General features: G+C 51.2%; 1 protein-coding gene across 1 annotated transcript in view; it reads left to right on the top strand.

The window, feature by feature from the left end:
* LOC144785726 (testis-specific Y-encoded-like protein 4) overlaps nucleotides 1–26,376 on the top strand; it is a 194,822-nt gene that overhangs the window by 64,206 nt on the left and 104,240 nt on the right. The window contains exon 4 of the mRNA XM_078664516.1: nucleotides 20,240–20,385. Coding sequence (XP_078520642.1) covers nucleotides 20,240–20,385 — 146 coding nt within the window. The remainder of the gene's footprint in view (nucleotides 1–20,239; nucleotides 20,386–26,376) is intronic.

Raw genomic sequence — 26,376 nt, 5'->3', positions numbered from 1 at the left:
GTCTTAACAAGGCACTCTTGGATGTTCTTAAGGCACTTGGTCCAGGCCCAACACAGGGGATCCTGCGGACCGGAAAGTGGTCTGACTCCCATCGCCTGGCTCCGGGTGACCCCCTTCTTTCTCTCTCAACACCCCACTCCCGAGAGCTTGGTTTTCCAAGCTTCTGCTTCCCAGAGCGCGTTCCCTTCCGCACCTCTGGATAAGGAATCAAAGAAGCTGGAGCAGCTTGGCAAGAAGCTGTTTTCATCTACCAGCTTAGGGCTGCGGTCGCTGAACACCGCATGCCTCTTGGGCCGTTATTCCCACTCCGTGTGGGACACGGTTGCGCAGGTGCTGCCCAACTGTCCGGAGGAGGCCCAGACAGTACTCTCCCAAGCTATAGAAGCTGGGAGAGACGTAGCTAAGTCCACCATCTGTTGTGGGCTTGATACTGCCGACTCGCTGGACAGGGAGATTTCCACGCCTGGCTGAGAACTGGCTTCTTGGGGGATGTCCAGAACACTCTGATGGACATACCCTTTGATCGCTGTAGGAGAGTAGGGTCTGCAATCCTATGATCACCCAGATTTTTGCTTCACTGGTTTACGACTTTCCCTGGCTGTGGGCCTGCTAATCAGACCCACAGCCTAGCTGTTCTCTCTATTCCAAATTGTACCCAGGTACTGAATTGGCACTGGGCCCTCTCCAAGTCCCTGTACCCAGGGCAGAGGTGCACCCAGAAGTCTCCCAGGGGCTGCAGCATGTATTATGCCACCCCTGGGCGGACTAACTAAACAGACGCAACTGGCTGCTTGACAGCTGGGGGCAAGGAGGTGTAATCACCCCTGCTCTAGTTATAGTATACCTATATCTAAACCGAAAATGGGCACACAGATCTCCTATCAGTCACTCCTATGGCAGGCCTTAACAATCCTGAAGGCAGAGTGCTTGGAATCGTGTGAGATGGTGCTCTGGCATGAGCTGAGCCTGTCTGCGGCTTTCGGGATCTATCCCTTAGCCGTTTCCATGATAGCGTCAGACCATATACTCTTAAGTGCCTTATAATCCTATCGGTTATGGTACCTTTGGTCTGACATTATCTAAACATGTCGTGTAAGGTGTCATACGCTTTGGAATATTACCCCCTCGCCAGTTCTGGCGACGGGGGTAGCATTCCACCCCTCTAGAGGGAGAAGACATGTTGGTAGCCTGTAACCCTGGTTAAAGTTGAACATAGCCTCAGCTCCACAAAATGGATGCTGCCACCGAGACACAAGTCTGCCCTCCTGCTGCTGGGAGTCCTTCCAGCGCGGGAGGCTTGGACAAAGGGTTTCCTGTCAGGGGCGGTGCTAGCACCATCCCAGACAGGGCTTTGTGTATCCCAGGTAGGCAGGGCGTGAGAGGAAGGTGACTGCAAGTGGCACCCCGGTGCTCACTGTGCATAGGCCGGCTCAAACCAGTTCCTGGGGCACACCAGCCCCTGAGCTGGGGAGAGACCGGACAAAGGAGAGGGGTGTAACCACCCCCCTCCTGGTCCCACCCATGGGCAGGACCTAGTCGCGTGCCAGCCCCCTTTTTGAGAATAAAGGTAGGAGCAGGCCCCCTTCCCAAATTAGATAATTCTGAATCCTGACGACTTTCCACGAAAGAACTCTTGACTTTCCTGAAGACTCTTCCTTGTGGCTAAGGAGTAGCCACCCTGCACCAGCGGGCACCATCTAAGCGCATGCGGTTTTGCTGCAAGTCCATCCTCCGGATCAAGACTGCCCAGCTCGACGAGACCCGGATTCCCCGCCATCTGACCTCTACCTGCCTCTACAGCTCAGCTGAGATTCGTGGGTGTGACGAGACCTGAGGGACCGGCCATCATCAGAAACTGCACGACGCTTATCCAGCACGACCGCCGAGGGATCCTCGAGTGAGTGCTTTGGGGTTTGAGAAGCCCTGAGCAGCTCCAGCACCGAAGTCCAGCCTCCCAGCATCAACGAGATCTGCGTGGGGCCCTTCTGCTCTTTGCTGCTCACCACGTTGTCCGGTTACTTGCCAGCTGGCTTGTGGCCCTCCTGACGACGAACTACGACACTTCCATCGCTGGTCTGGTTGCTCCAGACTGGCCCTTGCTCCCCTCCAACAGAGGAGCACCCCGGACCCTCCTGGTCCACTCCAGACGCCATCTTGAGTCCACCGCGTGGGCTTGACTTTGCCAAGGCTTGTTGCTCCAATCCTGGTTTCAGCAGCGCAGACACCTTCGTGGGACAGCTCGCCCCTCCATCCTGGTCGCCGACAACGCCTCCTGGTCCGAGACTGCAGAGCCCAGCGTCGCCCACTCACCTGGTCGAGGTGACTTCGTCCGGTGCCATCCTGGTGCCCATCTAATCACTGGCTAGTGATCAAGAACTGAGTCCCCTCTGCTTTCAGGTCATCTTCAACTCAGATCCAGGCTTGGATCCCATCGAACTTCTTCACTGGTCGCCTGCCAGCAACTTCTTCTTTCAGGCTCCATAGACTGTAACGAGGATTCCCGACGTCACTTGAACCCTATGCAGCCGCAGCCCCTGGGCTAGGTAATCTGAGTATTTCGGTGCTCCAGCACAGCTTCACTATCTAAGTGTCCAGATCCTTTTTCGTTTTCAGCCTAGCTAGTCTGATTCGTCCGATAACTGTAACTTTACGAAAGCTAGTATCCATAGACTTCTTCCCGCATCCTGCGTGAGAGTGCACACTCTGCACCCGATCTCCCTAGGCCTCCTGCTCCTAACCTTAGGGTTCAGTAGTGTAGTCCTAGCGATCCTGAAGCCTCTGGATCTTGTTACTTACCTGCTAGTATTTCGCATTCCACTTTTGTAGTATATGGTTTTTCGTGCCCCTCGGGCATTTGTGTAAATTGTGCGACTTAAAGTATTTTCCCAAGAGTTTTGTGTTGTGCTTAGCTCCCTGACTCATAAAGAGTTCAGGGTAGTACTGTTCTAAATAAATATACTTTTATTTTCATAACTTGTGTGGTGTCCTTTCACTTGGTGTTCAAGGGATAAATGTGATGGTAAAACAGCTGGCTTAACACGCCCTCTAGAGTTTAGCCTAAAGACTGCACGTGTCCATGCTACTAGGATAGCTGGTCTATCAGGTTGACTTACAACCAATCATCAATAAGGGTTGTTTGGTATGATACAAAGTGATCACTAGAATAGTGAGCACTATATATCAGGCCCTTCTCACATTGGTGGCAGCGGTGGGATTTGAGCTTGCTGTTTTTACCACACACGTATCTTAAGAATATCATTTGAAAGATCACATAGGTACATATAACTTAGCTTTGAATACTCTGAGTTCTACTGAACCAGCTGTTGTAGTGTATTAGGGCTTAGCACACCCTAAACTACAACTCTAGCAAGGGATCAGTAGGTAAACCCATAGTGTAGGTAGGTGCATCACTTACACCACACTAGAAAAGCATGTCTACCCATGGAGAGTCTTCAGAGACTCCCCTAGTGGCTAGTGACCCTCCACAGGTCATCTCAAGATATGCAGCTCTCAGTTTCCAGGAGATGAGACAATTGTGTACCTCCAGGAAATTGAAACAGGGGTCTAACCCCACCACTCCCTTTCTGTTAGGTCTCTTAGAGACATATGATGCTAGGAAAGCTTCTCATACAGATGGGAACATGCCAGCCTTAGAGGGTACCCTTGGTGATCCAGACCTCCTTGACACTGAAAATGCAGTTGAGGAGGAGGAAGAAGAGGAACTCTCTGGGGATGAGGCAGACAACAGGCCTGAGCTAGTCAGCAGACTTACTAGGGCCAACTTAGACCTACTTAGGGAAGGATCTGGGGGACCCCCAGTACTGACCCTAATGAGGCCTAACATTGGAGTTAGAAGAGATAGATCTCCTTCTAGGGACTCCAATAGATCTGTGCACTCTCATGCCTCTGCTCAGAGGAGAATGACTTCTCCTCAGAGGAGAGAACATGAAGCAAGGATGAAACAGGCTAATCTGAGGATCCAGAGGGAAGAACTTGCCAAAGAGAAGCTTGCCTTTGCTAGAGAGCAACAGTTGAGTGGGGTAGTCCCCACTGGTGGCAGCAATATCCCTAGAGATAAAGAAAGGAGTTTCGACACTAAACACCTGACAAAGATAGTGCCCCCCTTTAAACAAGGGGATGACATCCACAAATGGATGGCTGCTTTGGAGAGGGCCTGCACTGTCCAGTGCATCCCCCAGAGTCAGTGGGCAGCTATATTGTGGCTCTCCTTTGAAGGCAAAGGTAGAGATAAGCTCCTCACTACTAGAGTTGAGGATGCTAACCACTACCAAGTCCTGAAGAACACACTGGTTGATGGGTTTGGCTTAACCACTGAGCAGTACAGGTTGCTGTTCAGAGACACCCAGAAAACTCAGTCTCAGGATTGGAATGACTTTGTTGATTGTGCCACTAAGGCTTTGGAAGGCTGGTTGCTGGTTAGCAAGGTTACTGATTACACAGGGTTGTATAATCTGATCATGAGAGAACAGATTTTAAATAATTGTCAGAACCAGTTGTTGCATCAGCACCTTGTTGATTCAGATCTGACCTCTCCCCAAGAATTGGGAAAGAAGGCAGACAGATGGGTCAGAACAAGGGTCAAGCAGAACCAGGGTGGTCAGAAGAAAGCGGACCAAAAGGGTAGTAACAAGAGTGAAAATAACCAGAAGTCTTCGACAGGTCCCCAACAAACCAAAGAGGGTGGGGGTCAGGCTTCACAGCAGAAAAAGAAGACTCCAGAAGGCCAGTCAAAGAGGTGGTGCCAATACTGTAAAAGTAAGTCTCACTGGTTTAGTGAGTGCACCAAGAAAGGAGGGCAAACTCCTACCACTACAGCCCCTAAGGCACCTGCACCCCCTAGTACAGTCAGTAGTGGTAGTGCACCTCCCAAGGGATTAGTTGGGTTAACCTTGGGTACTGAGGGGTCTGACAACTTAGTTGGCACACTCACTCAGGCTGTCCTTGTCTGTACAGGGGATGTGGATATATCCCCTGATGCAAGTCCCAATACTTTAAGCAAATACAGGCAGACACCTTTAATTAATGGGAAGATGGCTCAGGCCTACAGGGACACTTGTGCCAGTGTCACAATGGTGACACCTAACTTTGTGTTCCCTGGACAGATCATGCCAGGTACAGATTACCTGGTGACCAATGCCAGCAATGTCACTACCAATCACAGTATGGCAATTGTTGATTTCTCCTGGGGAGGGGTAAGTGGCCCAAAGAAGGTTGTAGTTAGTTCAGACCTCCCAGTAGAATGTGTGTTGGGCAATGATTTGGAAACATCCCTATGGTCAGAAGTGGAGCAGAGGACTCACATGGAAATGTTAGGCTTGCCAGCACATGTCCTTGCTGTGACTAGGTCACAGGCCAAAAGATGCCCCACTGAACAGGTGCTGCATCCTGGAATAATGGACCAGACACCTCCCAAGAAGAGGAGCAGTAGGGTTAAGGCATTGCCTTCCCCCTTGCCCCAGGTTGTGGATCAAGTCTCTGAGGAGGCTGATCTCAAGGAACTGAGGGAAACGGAGCCTAAAGAGCTTGAACCTGATCAGGTTGAGTTTCTGGGCTCAGGGGGACCCTCCAGAGCAGACCTGGGGAAGGCACAGTTAGACTGCCCCTCACTTGAACCCCTCAGACAGCAGGCTGCTGCTGAGGCTGCAGGGAATGCCACAGGTACCCACAAGGTATACTGGGATGATGGACTCCTGTACTCTGAGTCAAGAGACCCCAAGCCGAGTACGACCAGGAGGCTGGTCATTCCTTTGTCTCAGAGGGGTTTCCTTCTTACCTTGGCACATGAGATTCCCCTTGCAGGACACTTAGGCCAGAATAAGACGTGGGACAGACTTGTCACACACATTCACTGGCCTCACATGAATGAAGATACCAAGGAGTTTTGTCGCTCCTGTGTCACTTGCCAAGCCAGTGGTAAGTCGGGTGGCACCACAAAGGCCCCCCTCATACCACTACCTGTGGTGGGGGTACCCTTTGAGAGAGTGGGGATTGACATTGTTGGTCCAATGGAACCTCAGACAGCATCAGGGCACAAGTTTATACCTGTGATAGTGGACCATGCCACCAGGTACCCTGAAGCTATTCCCCTTAGGACCACTACAGCACCTGTTGTGGCAAGAGCCCTAATTGGAGTGTTCTCCAGAGTGGGCTTCCCTAAGGAGGTTGTCTCTGACAGAGGTGCAAACTTCATGTCAGGATATCTGACTGCAATGTGGAAGGAATGTGGTGTCAACTACAAGTTCACCACACCCTATCACCCACAGTGCAATGGGCTTGTTGAGAGATTCAACAGGACCCTTAAAGGGATGATTCATGGACTACCTGAACCACTCAGGCGGAGATGGGATGTCCTGATACCCTGCCTCTTGTTTGCTTACAGAGAGGTCCCACAGAAGGGGGTTGGTTACAGCCCTTTTGAGCTTCTGTTTGGGCATCCTGTAAGGGGACCCCTTTGTTTGGTAAAGGAAGGATGGGAGAGACCTCTCAAAAAGCCTGGAACAAACATTGTGGACTATGTACTTGGTCTCCGCTCCAGGATGGCCGAGTACATGGAAAAGGCATCTAAAAACCTTGAGGCAAGCCAAGAATTACAAAAAGCTTGGCATGACCAAAAGGCTGTCCTGACTGTACAAGCCTGGACAGAAGGTGTGGGTGCTGGAGCCAGTGGCTCCAGCAGCACTCAAAGACAAATGGTCTGGGCCCCACACAATCATTGAGCAAAAGGGAGAGGTCACCTACCTGGTGGACCTTGGAACTCCCAGGAGCCCCCTCAGGGTGTTCCATGTAAACAGGCTCAAAGCATATGTCAACAGGAAGGACATGGGCTTGCTCATGGCCACAGATGAGGGACAGGAGGAGGAGAGTGACCCTCTCCCAGACCTGCTCACTCAGAACCCTGATGATGGGTCAGTGGATGGTGTTGTCTTTTGTGGCAGCCTCTCTGAACATCAGCAACAGGATTGTAGACAAGTTCTTCAATCCTTCAGACATATGTTCTCTCTGACACCCAGTCAAACTGATTGGTGTACCCATAAGGTTAACACTGGGGACAGTCTGCCTGTCAAGAGTAAAATCTACAGACAGCCTGATCATGTCAGAGACTGCATCAAGACAGAGGTGCAGAAAATGTTGGAGCTGGGAGTCATTGAGCCCTCAGATAGCCCTTGGGCTAGCCCAGTAGTTCTAGTGCCAAAGCCTCACACCCAGGGTGGTAAGAAGGAGATGAGGTTTTGCGTAGACTACAGAGGTCTCAATGCAGTCACTAAGACTGATGCCCACCCAATACCAAGAGCAGATGAACTTATAGACAGATTGGCTTCTGCCAATTACTTAAGTACATTTGACCTGACAGCTGGGTATTGGCAAATCAGGTTAGCTGAGGAGGCCAAGCCCAAGACAGCATTTTCTACCCCTGGTGGGCATTATCAATTTGTGGTAATGCCCTTTGGTTTGAAGAATGCACCTGCCACCTTCCAAAGGCTGGTGAATCAAGTTCTCACTGGGTTGGATGACTTCTGTGCAGCATATCTTGATGATATAGCTGTCTTTAGCTCCACCTGGGAGGATCACCTGGTCCACCTGAGGAAAGTGTTAGAGGCACTGCAGAAGGCAGGTCTCACTATTAAGGCTACTAAGTGCCAGATAGGGCAGACACAGGTTGTATACCTGGGCCACCTTGTAGGTGGAGGCCAGGTTCAGCCATTGGAGAGCAAGATACAGGCCATCCAGGACTGGGCTCCTCCAACCACCCAGACTCAGGTTCGAGCTTTCTTGGGCCTGACTGGGTACTATAGAAAATTTGTCAAGAATTATGGGTCCATTGTGACTCCACTTAATGACTTGACAAGTAAAAAGATGCCAAAGAAAGTTCAGTGGACAGCAAGATGTCAGAAAGCATTTAATGACCTAAAGCAGGCCATGTGCACAGCACCTATCCTAAAGAGTCCAGACTACTCCAAAACATTCATTGTCCAAACAGATGCTTCTGAGTTGGGTGTGGGAGCTGTTCTATCTCAGCTGAATTTTGATGGTAACGACCAGCCCATTGCTTTTATCAGCAGAAGGCTGACCCCCAGAGAGAAAAATTGGTCAGCTATTGAGAGGGAGGCCTTTGCTGTGGTTTGGGCCCTGAAGAAGTTGAGGTCATACTTGTTTGGCACTCACTTCAAGATTCAGACCGACCATAAGCCCCTCTTCTGGCTAAATCAGATGAAGGGTGAAAACCCCAAACTACTTAGGTGGTCCATTTCCCTACAGGGGATGGATTTTACAGTGGAGCATAGACCTGGTACTGATCATGGCAATGCTGATGGGCTCTCCAGGTATTTCCACTTAGAGCAAGAAGACTCACCTGGTCAAGGTTAGCTTATTGTCCCAAAGTTTGGGGGGGGGGGGGTCATCTAGGAGAGTAGGGTCTGCAATCCTATGATCACCCAGATTTTTGCTTTTTGCTTCACTGGTTTACGACTTACCCTGGCTGTGGGCCTGCTAATCAGACCCACAGCCTAGCTGTTCTCTCTATTCCAAATTGTACCCAGGTACTGAATTGGCACTGGGCCCTCCAAGTCCCTGTACCCAGGGCAGAGGTGCACCCAGAAGTCTCCCAGGGGCTGCAGCATGTATTATGCCACCCCTGGGCGGACAAACTAAACACACAACTGGCTGCTTGACAGCTGGGGGCAAGGAGGTGTAATCACCCCGGCTCTAGATATAGTATACCTATATCTAAACCGAAAATGGGCGCACAGATCTCCTATCAGTCACTCCTATGGCAGGCCTTAACAATCCTGAAGGCAGAGTGCTTGGAATCGTGTGAGATGGTGCTCTGGCATGAGCTGAGCCTGTCTGCGGCTTTCCGGATCTATCCCTTAGCCGTTTCCATGATAGAGTCAGACCATATACTCTTAAGTGCCTTATAATCCTCGCGGTTATGGTAACTTTGGTCTGACATTATCTAAACATGTCGTGTAAGGTGTCATACGCTTTGGAATACTACCTCCTCGCCAGTTCTGGCGACGGGGGTAGCATTCCACCCCTCTAGAGGGAGAAGACATGTTGGTAGCCTATAACCCCGGTTAAAGTTGAACATAGCCTCAGCTCCACAAAATGGATGCTGCCACCGAGACACAAGTCTGCCCTCCTGCTGCTGGGAGTCCTTCCAGCGCGGGAGGCTTAGACAAAGGGTTTCCTGTCAGGGGCGGTGCTAGCACCATCCCAGACAGGGTTTTGTGTATCCCAGGTAGGCAGGGCTTTAGAGGAAGGTGACTGCAAGTGGCACCCCGATGCTCACTGTGCATAGGCCAGCTCAAACCAGTTCATGGGGCACACCAGCCCCTGAGCTGGGGAGAGACCGGACAAAGGAGAGGGGTGTAACCACCCCCCTCCTGGTCCCACCCATGGGCAGGACCTAGTCGCGTGCCAGCCCCCTTTTTGAGAATAAAGGTAGGAGCAGGCCCCCTTCCCAAATTAGATAATTTTGAATCCTGACGACTTTCCACGAAAGAACTCTTGACTTTCCTGAAGACTCTCCCTTGTGGCTAAGGAGTAGCCACCCTGCACCAGCGGGCACCATCTAAGCGCATGCGGTTTTGCTGCAAGTCCATCCTCCGGATCAAGACTGCCCAGCTCGACGAGACCCGGATTCCCCGCCATCTCTGACCTCTACCTGCCTCTACAGCTCAGCTGAGATTCGTGGGTGTGACGAGACCTGAGGGACCGGCCATCATCAGAAACTGCACGACGCTTATCCAGCACGACCGCCGAGGGATCCTCGAGTGAGTGCTTTGGGGTTTGAGAAGCCCTAACCCTGAGCAGCTCCAGCACCGAAGTCCAGCCTCCCAGCATCCACGAGATCTGCGTGGGGCCCTTCTGCTCTTTGCTGCTCACCGCGTTGTCCGGTTACTTGCCAGCTGGCTTCTGGCCCTCCTGACGACGAACTACGACACTTCCATCGCTGGTCTGGTTGCGCCAGACTGGCCCTTGCTCCCCTCCAACAGAGGAGCACCCCGGACCCTCCTGGTCCACTCCAGACGCCATCTTGAGTCCACCGCGTGGGCTTGACTTTGCCAAGGCTTGTTGCTCCAATCCTGGTTTCAGCAGCGCCGACAGCAGACACCTTCGTGGGACAGCTCGCCCCTCCATTCTGGTCGCCGACAACGCCTCCTGGTCCGAGAGACTGCAGAGCCCAGCGTCGCCCACTCACCTGGTCGAGGTGACTTCATCCGGTGCCATCCTGGTGCCCATCTGATCACTGGCTAGTGATCAAGAACTGAGTCCCCTCTGCTTTCAGGTCATCTTCAACTCCGATCCAGGCTTGGATCCCATCGAACTTCTTCACTGGTCGCCTGCCAGCAACTTCTTCTTTCAGTCTCCATAGACTGTAACGAGGATTCCCGACGTCACTTGAACCCTATGCAGCCGCAGCCCCTGGGCTAGGTAATCTGAGTATTTCGGTGCTCCAGCACAGGTTCACTATCTAAGTGTCCAGATCCTTTTTCGTTTTCAGCTTAGCTAGTCGGATTCGTCCGATAACTGTAACTTTACGAAAGCTAGTATCCATAGACTTCTTCCCGCATCCCGCGTGAGAGTGCACACTCTGCACCCGATCTCCCTAGGCTTCCTGCTCCTAACCTTAGGGTTCAGTAGTGTAGTCCTAGCGATCCTGAATCCTCTGGATCTTGTTACTTACCTGCTAGTATTTCGCATTCCACTTTTGTAGTATATGGTTTTTCGTGCCCCTCTGGCATTTGTGTAAATTGTGCGACTTAAAGTATTTTCCCAAGAGTTTTGTGTTGTGCTTAGCTCCCTGACTCATAAAGAGTTCAGGGTAGTACTGTTCTAAATAAATATACTTTTATTTTCATAACCACTTGTGTGGTGTCCTTTTACTTGGTGTTCAAGGGATAAATGTGATGGTAAAACAGCTGGCTTAACACGCCCTCTAGAGTCTTAGCCTTAGACTGCACGTGTCCATGCTACTAGGATAGCTGGTCTATCAGGTTGACTTACAACCAATCATCAATAAGGGTTGTTTGGTATGATACAAAGTGATCACTAGAATAGTGAGCACTATATATCAGGCCAACTTCTCACAATCGCATTCACCTTTTTGGCAATAAAGCGGATAGTGCGTTGGAGCGCTTTCAGGACTCGCAGGCTATGGCCAAGTCCTTGGGCCTGTCGGCCACTCTGCCTCCTCCGATTTCTGCTTTTCGCTCCTTTCGTGGCCACGGAAGAGGCGCCCCACCACGTTTATTTCAGAGCCACAGGCCTGCCCAGCAACCGCCGCGCGGACGTGGGAACCCCCCATGCGGGTCTGGGGGCCAGTGGGCGGGTCAGTCCACCTCCACCTCCACCCCCGCAGCATACACTTCAAAGCCTTCCTAGTCCAACCTTTCAGGCCCATCAAACACCAGTGGGCGGCAGAATTAGCCATCATCTCCCCCACTGGCTCAACATCACCTCGGACAGGTGGGTGCTGCAAATAGTTCGAAGGGGCTACTCCCTCTCCTTCGAGACTACCCCTCTAGCCATGCCATCTGAGTACCACCGCATGTCGGGGGACCATCTTGCGCTTCTTCAGCAGGAAGTCGCAACCCTCTTGGCCAAGGGGGCAATCTAGCGCGTTCCTGTGCCAGAAGTCTGTTGTGGTTGTTGTTCCCACTACTTTCTGGTCCCCAAGAAGGACAAGGCCTGCGTCCTATCTTCGACCCCAGGAATGTCAGCCGTTTCCTCCGGAAGGAGAAGGTTAAGATATTGACGCTAGCTCAGGTCTTGTCTGCCCTCAACCCTGGAGACGGGATGGTAGCGTTGGACTTGTAGGATGCATATTTCCACATCCCCAGCCCACTGGCGTTTCCCGGTGGTCCACGGTAGGCCATGAGCACTTTCAGTTTACCATACTCCCCTTTGGCCTTACCAGCGTCCCTCGGGTGTTCACGAAGGCAGTGGTCGCAGCTCATCTGCGCAGATCAGGGGTTCCCATCTTCCCCTATCTCGACAACTGGTTGTTGAAGGTGGGCTCGTCCCAGGCAGTAGTTTCCTACTTCCAGACTACGGCCGACCTCATGCATTTGCTGGGGTTCTCCATCAACGTGCCGAAGTCTCACCTGATATCCTCACAGAAGCTCCACTTCATCGGAGCAGTTCTGGACTCTGCGAGTTTTCGGGTTTATCCTTCCGAGCAGCAAGTCCGGGATATTCAGGCTATGATTCTGCTCTTTCAGCCTCTATCCTGGGTTTCGGCCAGGATGACCCTCCTGCTCTTGAGCCCGACGGCCTCCTGTATCCTGCTAGTGGATTATGCCAGATGGCATATGCGGACCCTGCAGTGGGACCTGAAGTTCCAGTGGGCACAGCATCCGGACAACCTGTCCGATCACGTCCAGATCTCGGAAGACCCTGCACGTCGATTGCAGTGGTGGCTCCCGAATCTTGATTGGGTCAGTGGCAGATCCCTCTTCCTTCCCCAACCGGAACACACACTTGTGACGGACGCGTCCCTTCTGGGATGGGGCGACCACATGGGATAGGCGGAAATCAGAGGCATCTGGTCTCCGGCATAGTCTATGCTCCACATCAACCTTCTGGAGCTTCGGGCGATCTGTTTTGCACTGAAGGCATTCCTTCCTTCTGTTGTGGGGAGAGTAGTGCAGGTGTTCACGGACAACACCACTGCCATGTGGTACTGCAACAAACAGGGCGGGGTGGGGTCGTGGACCCTATGTCAGGAGGCTCTGCACATCAGGGCATTTCCCTGGTGGTTCAACACCTGGCAGGTTCTCTGAACGCCGGTGCATGATGGATCAAGATTGGCATCTGAACTCCGACGTGGCGCAAGGTCTCTTTCAGCAGTGGGGAGAGCCTTGGATAGATCTATTCTCCACCGAAGAGAACGAGCAATGTCAGCAGTTTTGCGTGTTGGAAATTCCAAGGCAGCACTCGCTCTGCGATGCTTTTCGCCACGAGTGAAGTTGCGGTCTACTATACGCCTTTCCGCCTATACCACTTCTGCCCAGAGTGCTGAAGATCAAGTGCAACCAGGCCCAAGTCATTCTTGTGGCTCCGGACTGGCTCGAAGAGTATGGTATCCCGAGCTACTCAGCATGATTATTGCTCCCCCGATCCGACTGCCTCTTTGGAAGGATCTTCTGTCGCAGCAACAGGGGACTGTCCTCCACCCGAACCTGTCCAGCCTCCACCTCCTTGCGTGGAGATTGAGCGGCGGAAGTTGACGTCTTTTGACTTGCCTCCCGAAGTTTGTGATGTAATCTTGGCAGCCAGGCGTCCCTCCACTAAGACTGTATACGCCTGCAGGTAGAATACGTTTGTGGCATGGTGCACAGCAAATGCTGTAGATCCCCTTTCTGCCCCTCTTTCAGAAGTACTTCTGTTCCTCCTTTCTTTGGCTCAGCAGGGCTCTGCTCTGGGCACTATCAAGGGCTATCTCTCGGCCATTTCAGCTTTTTTACGGCTTCCAGATCAGCCTTCCATTTTCAAGTCCCCTTTTGTAAATGTTCTTAAGAGGCATTACTCTTTCCCCCCCCCCCAGTTCCTTTTGTATTGCCTCAGTGGAGCTTGAACCTGGTTCTGACATTTGACGTGTGCTCCTTTTGAGCCACTTCACAATTGCCCTCTTAGTCTCCTCACTCTAAAGACTGCTTTCATGGTTGCCACACGACTGCCAGGAGATTGAGTGAGCCCCAGGCTCTTTCTTATAAACCTCCTGTTCGAGGCATATGAGCTGCATATTACACACTGTGCATAGATGGCCACCTAGTGTGCACAAATGTTTGCAGTTTGTTTTTGTTGTAGCAAAGTCTTTGGCAGTCACGGGATAGGTGACTCCTCCTTTGGATGATACTGCGTATAGGCATCAGCTCCATCCCCAGATAGTTTTTTTCCGCCACCGGGCTCTGATGTGTTTCCAGCGCTCCGTGTTGGAACCGATTTTCCGTTGGCACGCAATCCTTACCAGCTTCGAGAATCAAGTTTCGAACTAGTTTCCAGTCGGCGCTACTCTTCAACATAAAGAACTTTGATTCCGGTCGTCGACGACTGCCTTCGGGCCCAACTAGGCCTCTACTCCAGCTCATGGAAAGGACGCCATTTAAAGTGTCCTCCATGCGGGTCGAAGTTTCCCCGCACCGACCTTCATGAGGTTTGTAACCTTTGCCTCTCCCCGGAGCACGAGGCCAGAGACTGTTCCTGCTTGTGCCTCCTTCTGGTCCAAGAAGACGATCCGGGACCGAAGAGCTCGGAGAACAATGGCTCGATCTTCAGCTCCGATTCCAGACGACATCTTCCAGGAAGGCGTCGACGTCCCAGAACAGCATGGCGTCGACAGCAACTCCGAGGCAGAAGATTCAGGTGTCGAGGAAGTCACTCCCGCGCAGTGGGTCGTAAGTAAGACCGTCGACCCCCGACCCTTCCTCGACACACCCAAAAAAAGGCTCCGGTCACACCCTCTCCCTCGGGTGCACACGAGACACCGCTTCTCTCTGCCCCACCTTCGGGCCCGGCTAGGAAGCTAACGAAGCCTTCAGGCGACTCGGGCTCGAGTCGACCACCACACTGTGCCCGAGCACACCTACCGGCACCGAAAGACACCTTCCGTTGCCCGCCCACATCGAAACCATCGGCACTGAAACGTACCATTACTCCCTCTGCACTGAAACCAAGGTTGGAGCCAAGCAAAGCTTCGGATTCGAAGAAACAACCGGATCCGAAACCTCCATCGGAACCGAAAAAATTGTCGAAGCCGAAAAAAAACATTCGGAGCTGAAAGACCCCGGCTTCTCCTGTTAAAGGCATTGCCAAAAAACCAAAAGAAGCCACTTTGGTGCCAAAACCTTCCTCCGCACCGAAAGATCAGACTTCTGCAGAGGACTTATTTCACCCAGACCCTGCACAAAAGACTTTGGTTAAAGATCCAACCACTGGTCGACTAACTTTAGTTCAAAGAAACGACCCCTAGATGCACCAGCTCCTCCTCCAAAGAAGGACATGGCTACTTCCCCGCTAAGAGTGCCTTCCCCTTCTCCCCCACCTATGCCATCACCACCTGTTCCCCTACCACAACATTCCCTATCATACCAGACAATGACGACCGGGATGATAGCTCTGATGACATAGGGGGTAATGCAGATGATCCATCTATTCCTCCAGGTCCACCTGACCCATGGGACGATTATAACACCCCAGACGTCCCAAATGTCCCTCAAGACATGTACCCCTTTAGGCCTTCCCTGCCAGAAGACACTATGGGCTTTAATCAATTGGTACGCAGAGCTGCACAGTATCATGGGGTGGACATGCATACAGACCCAGTAGATGAAGACTTCCTACTGGATACATTTGACAATGAACAAAGATCCACATCCATTTTACCCATGCTCAAAGGAGTGATAAAGCATGCTCCTGAAGTCTTCAAAGACCCAGTTAGAACTCTGGTCATTAACCCACGAATAGAGAAGAAATCTAAAGCTGCACCTTCTGATCCAGCATATATTAAAGGCCCAGTTCCACTAGACTCGCTTGTAGTTTCAAACGCACGCAAAAGGGCTAACTCACAAACGTCAGGTGGGGCTCCTCCACCAGACAGAGTCTAAACCCCTTGATGCGTCAGGAAAGAGAACTGCCTCCCAAGCAGCAAACATGTGGCGTATCGCCAATACACAAGCATTAATGGCACGTTACGACAGAGCACATTATGACGAATTTGACTCATTAATGCAGCACCTCCCTGATAAGTACAAAGATAGAGCTAATGAGCTTATCCAAGAAGGGAAAGCTATTACCAATACCTCCATTTGTTGTGCACTTGACGCAGCAGACACTGTCTCCAGAGCAATTAACACAAGTGTTTTGTTGCGTAGACATGCCTGGCTACGCCTATCCGGGTTTAAACCTGAAGTCCAGAGTGCTATACTCTACCAACCCTTTGAGCAACACTGTATCCCTCAAAACTAAAGGATACAGACAGCAAAATCTATGGGAGTCCTGCAGTCGCAGGCTCCCAGATGTTTATTTCGACCTATAGAGGTACCAACAGGGGATACTCTTCAGATGCACCTTCCACCTCGGACAAAGCCCCCACACAATCGAACTACAGTAAGTGCTACCAAAGGGGTGGTTACAGAGGTAACAACAAGGGCAGAGGCAAGAACAACAACTCCCGCTCTACCCCTACCCAATGACTCCCCTCCCCTTTCCCCCGCCCCATTCCACTCCTGTCGGGGGAACACTCCAGCAATATCTACCAGCCTGGGAAAACATCACATCAGACTGGTGGGTGCCTCAAATAATCCAGTTAGGTTACTGTCTAGAACTAATATCCACCCCCCAAACATACCACCCAGACAGCGTCCAATGTCACAAGAACATTTGATACTGCTCAGACAGGAAGTGGTATCTCTCCTGCATAAAAATGCAATAGAAATAGTTCCAAAGCATCAGCAGAACAAGGGAGTATACTCCCTATATTTCTTAATTCCAAAGAAAGACTGATCTCTGAGACCTATTCTAGACCTCAGACCTCTAAACATACATACAACCGTATCACTTTCATATGGTCACACTTCAACAAGTCCTTCCGCTCCTGTTACAAAAGGACTTCCTTGTCACTCTAGATCTCGAGGACGCCTACTTCCACATTCCCATCCACACAGCGCCCAGAATATCTCAGATTTGTGCTAGATGGGCAGCACTACCAGTTCAAAGTGCTCCCATTCGGAGTCACAACAGCACCAAGGGTGTTTGCCAAATGCCTAGCAGTGGTAGCAGCACACTTCAGACAGCATATTCACGTCTCCCCATATCTAGACGACTGGCTCATAAAAGCAAGCTCATACAACCAGTGTGTACAACACACTCACGCTACAATTCAACTACTCCACAACTTGGGATTCACAGTAAATCGCACCAAGTCACATCTGCAACCCTAGCACACACAATACCTCGGCGCTACAATAAACACCCAATTAACACTAGCTTATCCCTCTCCAGCCAGGATAACCAGTGTGCAAACGCTCCTAACAAAATTCAAACCACAACACTCGCTTCCAGCTTGAGTGTTCATGCAACTCATAGGAATTATGGATTCTTGCATATTTATAGTACCTTACGCAAGACTGCAAATGCGTCCACTTCAAGAGTGCCTAGCGCGCCAGTGGTACCAGGCTCAAGGTCAATTAACAGACCTAGTGTTGGTAGACAGTCGGACTCCTCGCTCTCTGCAATGGTGGAGCACAAAAAAACCTTTCAAAGGGCCGACCGTTTCTAGAGCCGGTTCCCCAAATAATCATGACAGCGGACGCATCGCTCTCCGGCTGGGGATCTCACCTACTGCATCACACCATGCAAGGCAGGTGGGCACAGCAACACAAGCTACTCCATATCAATCACTTGGAGCTGCTAGCTGTTTTTCTAGCCCTAAAAGCATTCCAAACGCAAATATCAGGCAAACCGGTCTTAGTCGGCGCAGACAACATGACAGCCATGTACTACATAAACAAACAAGGAGGAACACACACTCTGCAGCTCTCTCAACACAGCAGATATGGAGATGGGCTATAACACTAAAGATATTCCTCTTAGCCCATCATTTCCCAGGAGTACTAAACACCATGGCAGATCTACTAAGTCGACAGACCCAGCAGATCCACAAGTGGGAACTTCATCAGCAAGTTCTTCAACCGTTCTTTCAAACGTGGGGACAACCTCAGATAGACCTCTTCGCCACCCACGAAAATGCAAAATGCCCAAACTTCACCGCCAGATACCCACACCCATTGTCCAAAGGCAATGCGATATGGATGAACTGGTCAGGACAATTTGCGTATACTTTTCCTCCTCTCCCACTACCATTAGTGGTACGCAAACTACAGCAACATTCCCTAACCCTCATCCTAGTTGCTCCAACTTGGGCCAGACAACCGTGGTATACCACACTGCTGCAACTATCGGTAGTACCACACCAAAAACTAAGCCTATCTCCACGCCTATTAACACAGAACCATGGAGAGATCAGGCACCCGGACCCAGCTCAGCTCAACCTAGCGATCTGGCTCCTGAAGTCATAGTTTGGTTACCTCCACCTTCCTCAAGAATGTATGAACGTTCTCAAAGAAGCTAGACGTCCCACTACTAGAGCATGTTATGCTGCTAAGTGGGAACGGTTCGTGATATACTGTCAAAACAACCATATTAATCCCCTTAATGTGTCTATTCAACACATCATAGGATACCTCTTACACCTCCAAAAGTGTAATTTAGCCTACACTTCTCAGGATACACCTTGCTGCCATTGCAGCATACTTACAGAATAGACAACATCTATCTCTTTTTAGAGTACCAGCTATAAAGGCTTTCATGGAAGGATTTAAAAGAATAATCGCTCCCAGAACACCACCTTCACCAGTGTGGAACTTAAACATTGTCTCACACGGTTAATAGGACCTCCCTTTGAACCGTTACATAAATGTGAATTGCAATTCCTAACTCGGAAAGTAGCTTTCCTAGTAGCCATTACTTCTCTCAGAAGAGTTAGTGAACTGCAAGCATTTTCCATTCAAGAACCCTTTCTGCAAATGCATCATAACAAGGCGGTTCTTCGTACTAATCCTACATTGCTTCCAAAAGTCATTTCACCATTCCATCTAAATCAATCCGTTGAGCTGCCCGTATTCTTCTCGCAGCCTCAAACAGTCGCCGAAAGAGCTCTACACACTTTAGATGTCAAAAGAGCGTTACTGTATTACAGTGAAAGAACACAAAGTGTTCGCAAAACAACTTTTCGTGTCTTTTTCACCACCACATAAAGGCAACCCCATTTCAAAATCTGAAATTGCTAGGTGGATTGTCAAATGCATACAAATGTTACCATAAAGCCAAACGTACGTGAACAATTCCTCCAAAAGCCCATTCTACAAGAAAATTAGGGGCTTCTATGGCATTCTTAGGGAACAATCCCCTTAGATGACATATGCAAAGCAGCTACATGGCTACACTGCACACATTCACAAAACACTTGTGTAGATGTGCAAACTAAACAACAAGTCACTGTGGGCCAGGCTGTACTAAAAACTCTGTTTCAAACAACCAACAGATACGGGTGGTCACCGGTAAAGGTGGGTACTGCTATGCAATCTATGCATAGTGTGTAATCTGCTGCTCATATGCCTCGAACGGAAAATTCTACTTACCAGTAGAGCTGCAGAGTTACACACGCCCACCCGCCTCCCCGGCTACCTTTAACTGTTCCAGTATTATCTTACTTAGATACAAACCACATGGACATCACTACTTCTTGTACAGCTCCATCACTTCCCTAATGGCGAAAAACAATCTGAGGATGGAACCGATGCCCATGCGCAGTATCACCCAAAGGAGGAGTCACCTATCCCGTGACATCACAAGACTTTTCTACAACAAAAACTAACTGCAAACATCCGGGCCCAACACTAGGTGGCCATCTATGCACAGTGTGTAACTCTGCAGCTCTACATGCCAAGAACAGATGCATACTGGTAAGTAGCATTTTCCTTTCTCTCTGTCCATCCGGACAAAGTTGTTCTAAGGACTCTTCCATCTTTTCTGCCAAAGGTTGTCACTGCTTATCACATCGGGCAGACCATCACTTTGCCCACCTTCTTCTGCCTCCACATCCCTCGGAGGCTCAGTCTGGACCCAAATGTATTACTTTTTACTTTACTATGTGCATGGACATCTCTCTATACTTCACTTCAATTCACATTTCAATCTCACATGCCATCTAATAATGGACTTGATGACCATGTGGTTTACGAGCAAGAGGTTTCGCCGCAATACCTAGTGACTCAAGACTTTCTTAGATGAAAAAAAACGACTTGCACAATTCGGAGCCCAAAACAAGATGGCAAGATTATGCACCTCATGTGAATCTAAAGCACTGCATGCAACGAACAGATGCTTACTGGGTAAGTAGCATTTCCCTCCTTTATCTGCAAATAAGGAAGGAGCCGAGGGGAAATTCCGTTTGAAATCAGTGAGACCCTTTCTTTTCTCTGTTGCCAGATAGTCTCCAAAACTGTTGAAAGAAGGGTCCCTGGAAAGTGATGTCCTTGTCTGTTTACTCAGTGGGGACTGTCCATGTAGAAGAGGTCGGCAAAATGCTGATGAATGGCTAGTAATGAGACTTGTACCTTTGTTTGGTAATGTCATTCCTTTTCTTGTCCTGCAGGAAGACTAGTATCCCATTCTACACCCATCCGCTGGTGGAGAGGGCAGGATCCTACAGGACAAACAAGGAAGTCTGGTCCATCTGGTCGGAGTTTCTTCACTTGGTTCTCGGATCACAGCTTCCCTGCAGCAGATCGAATTGCTGAGGTAGATATGTTTCTGAACTCAATTTCTGCTCCTCAGCCTTTCTTCCCAAGTCTGTTCTGTTCCTTCACAATGTTCTTCATATTTGTTTCCAAGCATTTTGATTCAGCAGAGTGTAGCTCTTTGATTGTGTATGAGCATATCCGTGTACCGATCCTCCGGAAGAGACCCTCGCTAGACGCATGGACATTACAAGTTACCCATCATATTGGATGAATGTCCTAGTCCTCTTTCAGTGTCTCGCCATTGATGATGATCACTGAATAGTCCCCCCCCCCCCCCCCCCGCCCCGATGTGTGGTGGATCCCGTAGCACTTCTTCCATTTTAACATTTGTGTTGGATCGTAACCTAACTGTGGATAGGCCAGAATATTTTATATAGTACAGAATTGTTTTTAGCCTATATAGCAGCCCGTGTAGCAAATTCCATCCATTTCCTTTTTAAAAAAGAAAAGGTACTCCAAATACAGAAAAGTCTCTCCTATGACAAACATCTGTGGAATCTTTTCCATTGGTTCTTTCCTTTCTTTTTTTTTTTGTTCAAATCTGTTTTTATTGTGAACACAGCGATAAGCCTACAACCCCATTTCAGGGCCGGCCGCGCAGAGAAAAAAAGACCAGTAGGCAGTATTAACCAGGGGAGGCGGAACCATTAACACAGCGCTCTGCCTACAACCCCTGGAGGGGCCGGCCGCGTGGCTTAGGGGAGAGTATAACAAGAGGTGGTCAGATGACGGCAATGCGTCGGTGTGCGGGGGAGGCGCGCATGTAAGAGAGAGCAATGGTGCCACATTTTCAAAGGCCCAACAGGGACCGAACTGCCCCAAAGAGGGGTGAAAGCCAGAGTGGCAAGTAGGAAAGAAGAAAAGTCAGAGGAGGAGTGAGCAGTAGCGAGGTGGAGAGGGATCTGGGGGGTGTGTCTGCAGTCGCCAATATGGGATGGAAAGCGCAAATCGGCACTGGGGGAAGCGATTAGGTGGCTAGCCTGCTCGGGTCAGCAGGGATGAGGGCATCCTCAAACAATTGCAGGGCGCGGAGCCTGGGAGGCATGTGGCGGGCATAGCTGATGGAGCACATGTATCGCACGAGGGGTTCCCACACTGCCTTGAAGCGTATCCCCCGTGATTGTATCCGCGCCGTGAGTAGCTCCATAGTCCGGACGTGCCAGAGGCGCACGAACCAAGAGGCTATCGGCGGTGCCTCAGCCCGCTTCCAGTATGGAGCAATGAGTTGCCTGGCTGCACCTAACATGTGGAGGGAGAGGATCCAGTCGCTGCGCGTGAGGGCCCTAAGTGTGGGGGGTCGAATGCCCAGCAGGAGTGTGCAAACCTCTTCAGGGAGGGGAAAACCCAGCACCTTCTTAATGTGACTAAGGACCTCCTTCCAAAAGACAGCTAGGGTAGGGCACGACCACCAGATGTGTACGAAGTCGCCAGTCACAGTGCCACACCTCCAGCACAGCGGCGAGGAAGTGGGGAACATTTTGCTGAGTCTCAGGGGAGTGTAGTACCATTGTGTTAGCATCTTGTACGCGTTTTCCCTCTGCGGGATGCTGCGGTAGGTTTTGGGGATGTCGTTCCAGAGCCGAGTCCATTGAGATGGCGTGATATCAGCGCCAGTCACCGACTGCCACTGCCTCTGATAAGGATGTGCAGGCGGAGCGACGGGGTGTTGCAATATGTTGTAGATCTGGGAGATGAGCCGTTTCAGTCCCCCGAGGGAGCGTGCTAACTTCTCAAACGGGGTATATGCCCTGGTAGCAGCCTGATACATGTCGTCTCCCGAGAGCCAGTGGCGTAGCTGCGCATACTGTAAGCTAGCGGTGAAAGGAAGGCCAAATTCGTCCCTGCAGTCCAGCCACGATTTAGGCGACCCACCAAGAAAAAGATCCCCTGCGACCCTGCAGTCTCCTTGTGTCCAGCTCTCGAAGGCTCGGGTCTGGGCAGCAGGGGGAAAGTGCGGGTTACCTGCAATGGGGGTGTGTGGAGAGGGGAACGTGGTTAGACCCTTGGGCACTGCCACTCTGTCCCACACTTCAAGAACCGTCCTTGTGGGGACCGCCATGTATGCACTTCTGGAGCGCGCCACACGCGGTAGCCAAGGTAGGTCCCATATGGTGCGTCCCGTGACCACTCGGTCCATGTGGAACCAGTGCTTGTCGCTTTCGCGTGCACCCCATTCGATCACAAACCGGAGATGCGCCGCCCAATAGTAGTGGAGGAGATTCGGGCAGGCCAGTCCACCCCTGTCTCTCGGCTCCATGAGGACTTTCTGTGAGAACCGGGGCCGTTTGCCCCCCCATATGAAGGACGTGAGGTCGCGTTGGAGGGTTCTGATGCAGTGAATCGGGATCGGGGTGGGGAGGCACTGGAAAACATACAGGATGCGGGGGAGGACCGACATCTTGACAGCGTTGAGCCGCCCCAGCCAGGAAATCATCAAAGGTTTCCATTTCCGCAGGTCCGCCAGAACTTCCTTGCGGCAAGAGGCCCAGTTCCTCGGAGACCACGAGTCGAGGTGGGGTGTGAGGTCTAGACCCAGATACTGAATGTGGTCATCCGCCCAACGGTAGGGTGTGACCCCCTTCAGGAGGGAGACCTCCTCTTCGGGGATGGTGAGGTTAAGCGCCCAAGATTTGGTGTGATTAATTTTAAGGCCGGACGCCTGCTCAAACAGTGAGAGGGCTTCGTGCACCGCTGGGAGGGAGACCCGAGTATTCGTAAGAGTAAGAATTAGGTCGTCCGCAAATAGCGCTACCTTGTTAGAGCGCCCTCCGTGGGGGATACCATGAATATCAGGAGTGCGCCTAATCAGCTCCGCCAATGGCTCGACCGCAAGAGCGAACAGGAGCGGCGAAAGCGGGCATCCCTGCCTCGTGCCCCTGCGAATCGAGAGCGGCGATGTCAGCTGACCGTTGACCCGAATTCTGGCCTGTGGCCCAAGGTAAGGGGCCATGCACCTGGAGATCATGGTAGGGCCAAGACCAAGTTTCGTGAGGACCGCCCGTAGGAAGGTCCAGTCGACCCGGTCGAATGCCTTTTCTGCGTCCAGCGAAAGGAGGCAGGCCGGGATTTTCCAGTGGTGCACCTTTCCCACTAAGTGCGCCAGCCTACGAACGTTGTCAGCTCCCTGACGGTCCCTGTGAGAAGTTGGCCTGATGTGCAGTGCTCACTATTCTAGTGATCACTATATATCAGTCCAAACAACCCTTATTGATGATTGGTTGTAAGTCAACCTTATAGACCAGCTATCCTAGTAGCATGGATACGAGCAGTCTAAGGCTAAGACTCTAGAGGGCGTGTTAAGCCAGCTGTTTTACCATCACATTACCCCTTGAACACCCAGTGAAAGGACACCACACAAGTGTTATGAAAATAAACAATGTATTTATTAGGATCACAACAACCCTGTACTCTTTATGAGGACAGGGTGCTAAGCACACAACAAAACTCTTACGAAAATACTTTTAAGTTAGCACGTTACACAAATGCCCGAGGGGCACGAAAAACCATATACACTAAAAGTGGAATGCGAATTACTAGCAGGTAAGTAACAGTTCTAATAGGCTTTGGAATCGCTAGGACTGGACTAGGGAATCGTTAGATTACTACTAGGAGGCCCAGGGGACTCGGGTGCAGAGTGTGCACTCTCACGCGGGATGCGGGACAAAGTCTATGGAGGCTAGTAAAGGCAAAGTTAGTGTTCACGGGCGAACCCGACCTGGTAGGAAGAAAACGACAGTGGATCCTGACCCTTGGATAGTGAGGCTATGCTGGGACACCGGAGTGCCGAAGTTACCTAGCCCAGGGGCTGCAGCTGCATAGGCCTGAAAAGACGTCGGGGATCTCGTTGCCGGACCGGGAGCCTGGAAGGAAGAAGTTGCTGGCAGGCGACCAGTGAAGGAAAGTTCGATGGATCCAAGCCTGGATCAAGGAAGAAGAAACCTGAAAGCAGAGGGGACCAAGTTCTTGAATCACTAGCCAGTGATTAAGTGGGCACCAGGATGGCACCGGGCGAAGTCACCGCAGTCAGGTGAGTGGGCGCTGCTGGGCTCTGCAGTCTCTCGGACCAGGAGGCGTTGTCGGCGACCAGGATGGAGGTGCGAGCTGTCCCACGAAGGATGAAGTCGTTGGCGTCGAAGTTACCCAGGATTGGGCAACAAGCCTTGGCTAATTCAAGCCCACGCGGTGGACTCAAAATGGCGTCTTGAGTGGACCAGGAGGGTCCAGGGTGCTCCTCTTCTGGGAGGGAGCAAGGGCCAGTCTGGAGCAACCAGACTAGCAGCAGAAATGTCGTCGGGCGTCGTCAGGGAGGCCACAAGCCAACGGGCTAGTAGCCAAACAACGCGGTGAGCAGCGGAAAGCAGAAGGGCCCCACGCAGATCGTGGAGATGCTGGGGGGCTGCACTTCGGAGCTGGAGCTGCTCAGAGTCGGGGCTTCTCGGACCCCAAAGCACTCACCAGTGGAATACTCGGCGGGCTTGCTGTGCAGAAGTCGTGCAGTCTTGGCGATGGCCGGTCCCTCGAGGTCTCGTCGCACCCACGGTTCTCAGCTGTGCTGTAGAGGTGGGTAGAGGTCAGAGGTGCCAGGGAAGCCGGGTCTCGTCGAGCTGGGCAGTCGGATTCCGGAGGAAGGACGTGCAGCAGACCGCAGTGTTCTGTAGATGGTGCCTGCGGGTGCAGGGTGACTACTCCTTAGTCACAAGGGAGAAATCTTAGGAAGAAGTCTTGAGTTCCTTTCGCAGAAAGTAGTTTCAGGATTCAAAGATGATCTGATTTGGAAGGGGGCCAGTCTCTACCTTTATCCTGTAAAAAGGGGCTGGCACGCGACTAAGTCCTGCCCTATGGGTGGGACTAGGAGGGGGGTGGTTACACCCACTTCCTTGGCGGGCTTTTCCCCAGCACAGGGTCTGGAGTGACCCTGGAACTGGTTCAAGCCGGCCTATGCACAGTGAGCACCGGGGTGCTACTTGCAGTCACCTTCCTCTAAAGCCCTGCCTACCTACAATACACAAAACCCTGTCTGGGACGGTGCTGGCACCGCCCCTGGCAGGAAACCCTTTGTCCTTATCTCCTGCTCTGGGAGGACTCCCAGCAGCAGGAGGGCAGACTTGTGTCTCGGTGGCAGCATCCATTTTGTGGATGCTAAGGCTCTGTCTGACTTTTAACCGGGTTATAGGTTACAGGCATGTCGTGTCCCTCTAGAAGGGTGGAATGCTAACCCCGTCGCCAGAATTGGCGAGGGGTTAGTATTCCAATTCGTATGACACCTTACTCGACATGTTTTGATAAAGCGATACCAGAGTTGGCACATAACCGCGAGGATTATAATGCACTTAAGAGTATATGGTATGCGATATCATGGAAACGGCTAAGGGATAGATCCCGAAAGCCGCAGACAGGCTCAGCTCATGCCAGAGCACCATCTCACACGATTCCAAGCACTCTGCCTTCAGGATTGTTAAGGCCTGCCATAGGAGTGACTGATAGGAGATCTGTGTGTCCATTTTAGGGTTAGATATAGGTATACTATATCTAAAGCAAAGGGTGAGTACACCACCTTGCCCCAGCTGTCGTGCAGCCAGTTGTGTCAGATTTAGGTAGTCAATCCAGGGGTGGCACAATACGTGCTTCAGCCCCTGGGAGACTTCTGGGTGCACCTCAGCCCTGGGTACAGGGACTTGGAGAGGGCCCAGTGCCAATTCAGTACCTGGGTACAATTTGGATAGAGAGAACAGCTAGGCTGTGGGTCTGATTAGCAGGCCCACAGCCAGGGAAAGTCGTAAACCAGTGCAGCAAAAAGCAAAAATCTGGGTGATCATAGGATTGCAGACCCTACTCTCCTACATGACCCCCCCCCAAACTTTGGGACAATAAACTAACCTTGACCAGGTGAGTCTTCTTGCTCTAAGTGGAAATACCTGGAGAGCCCATCAGCATTGCTGTGATCAGTCCCAGGTCTATGCTCCACTGTAAAATCCATCCCCTGTAGGGA

Source organism: Lissotriton helveticus, chromosome 10 (genome assembly GCF_964261635.1).
Source record: "Lissotriton helveticus chromosome 10, aLisHel1.1, whole genome shotgun sequence".
Classification (NCBI taxonomy): domain Eukaryota; kingdom Metazoa; phylum Chordata; class Amphibia; order Caudata; family Salamandridae; genus Lissotriton; species Lissotriton helveticus.
This window is presented reverse-complemented; position numbering and strand designations above follow the sequence as displayed.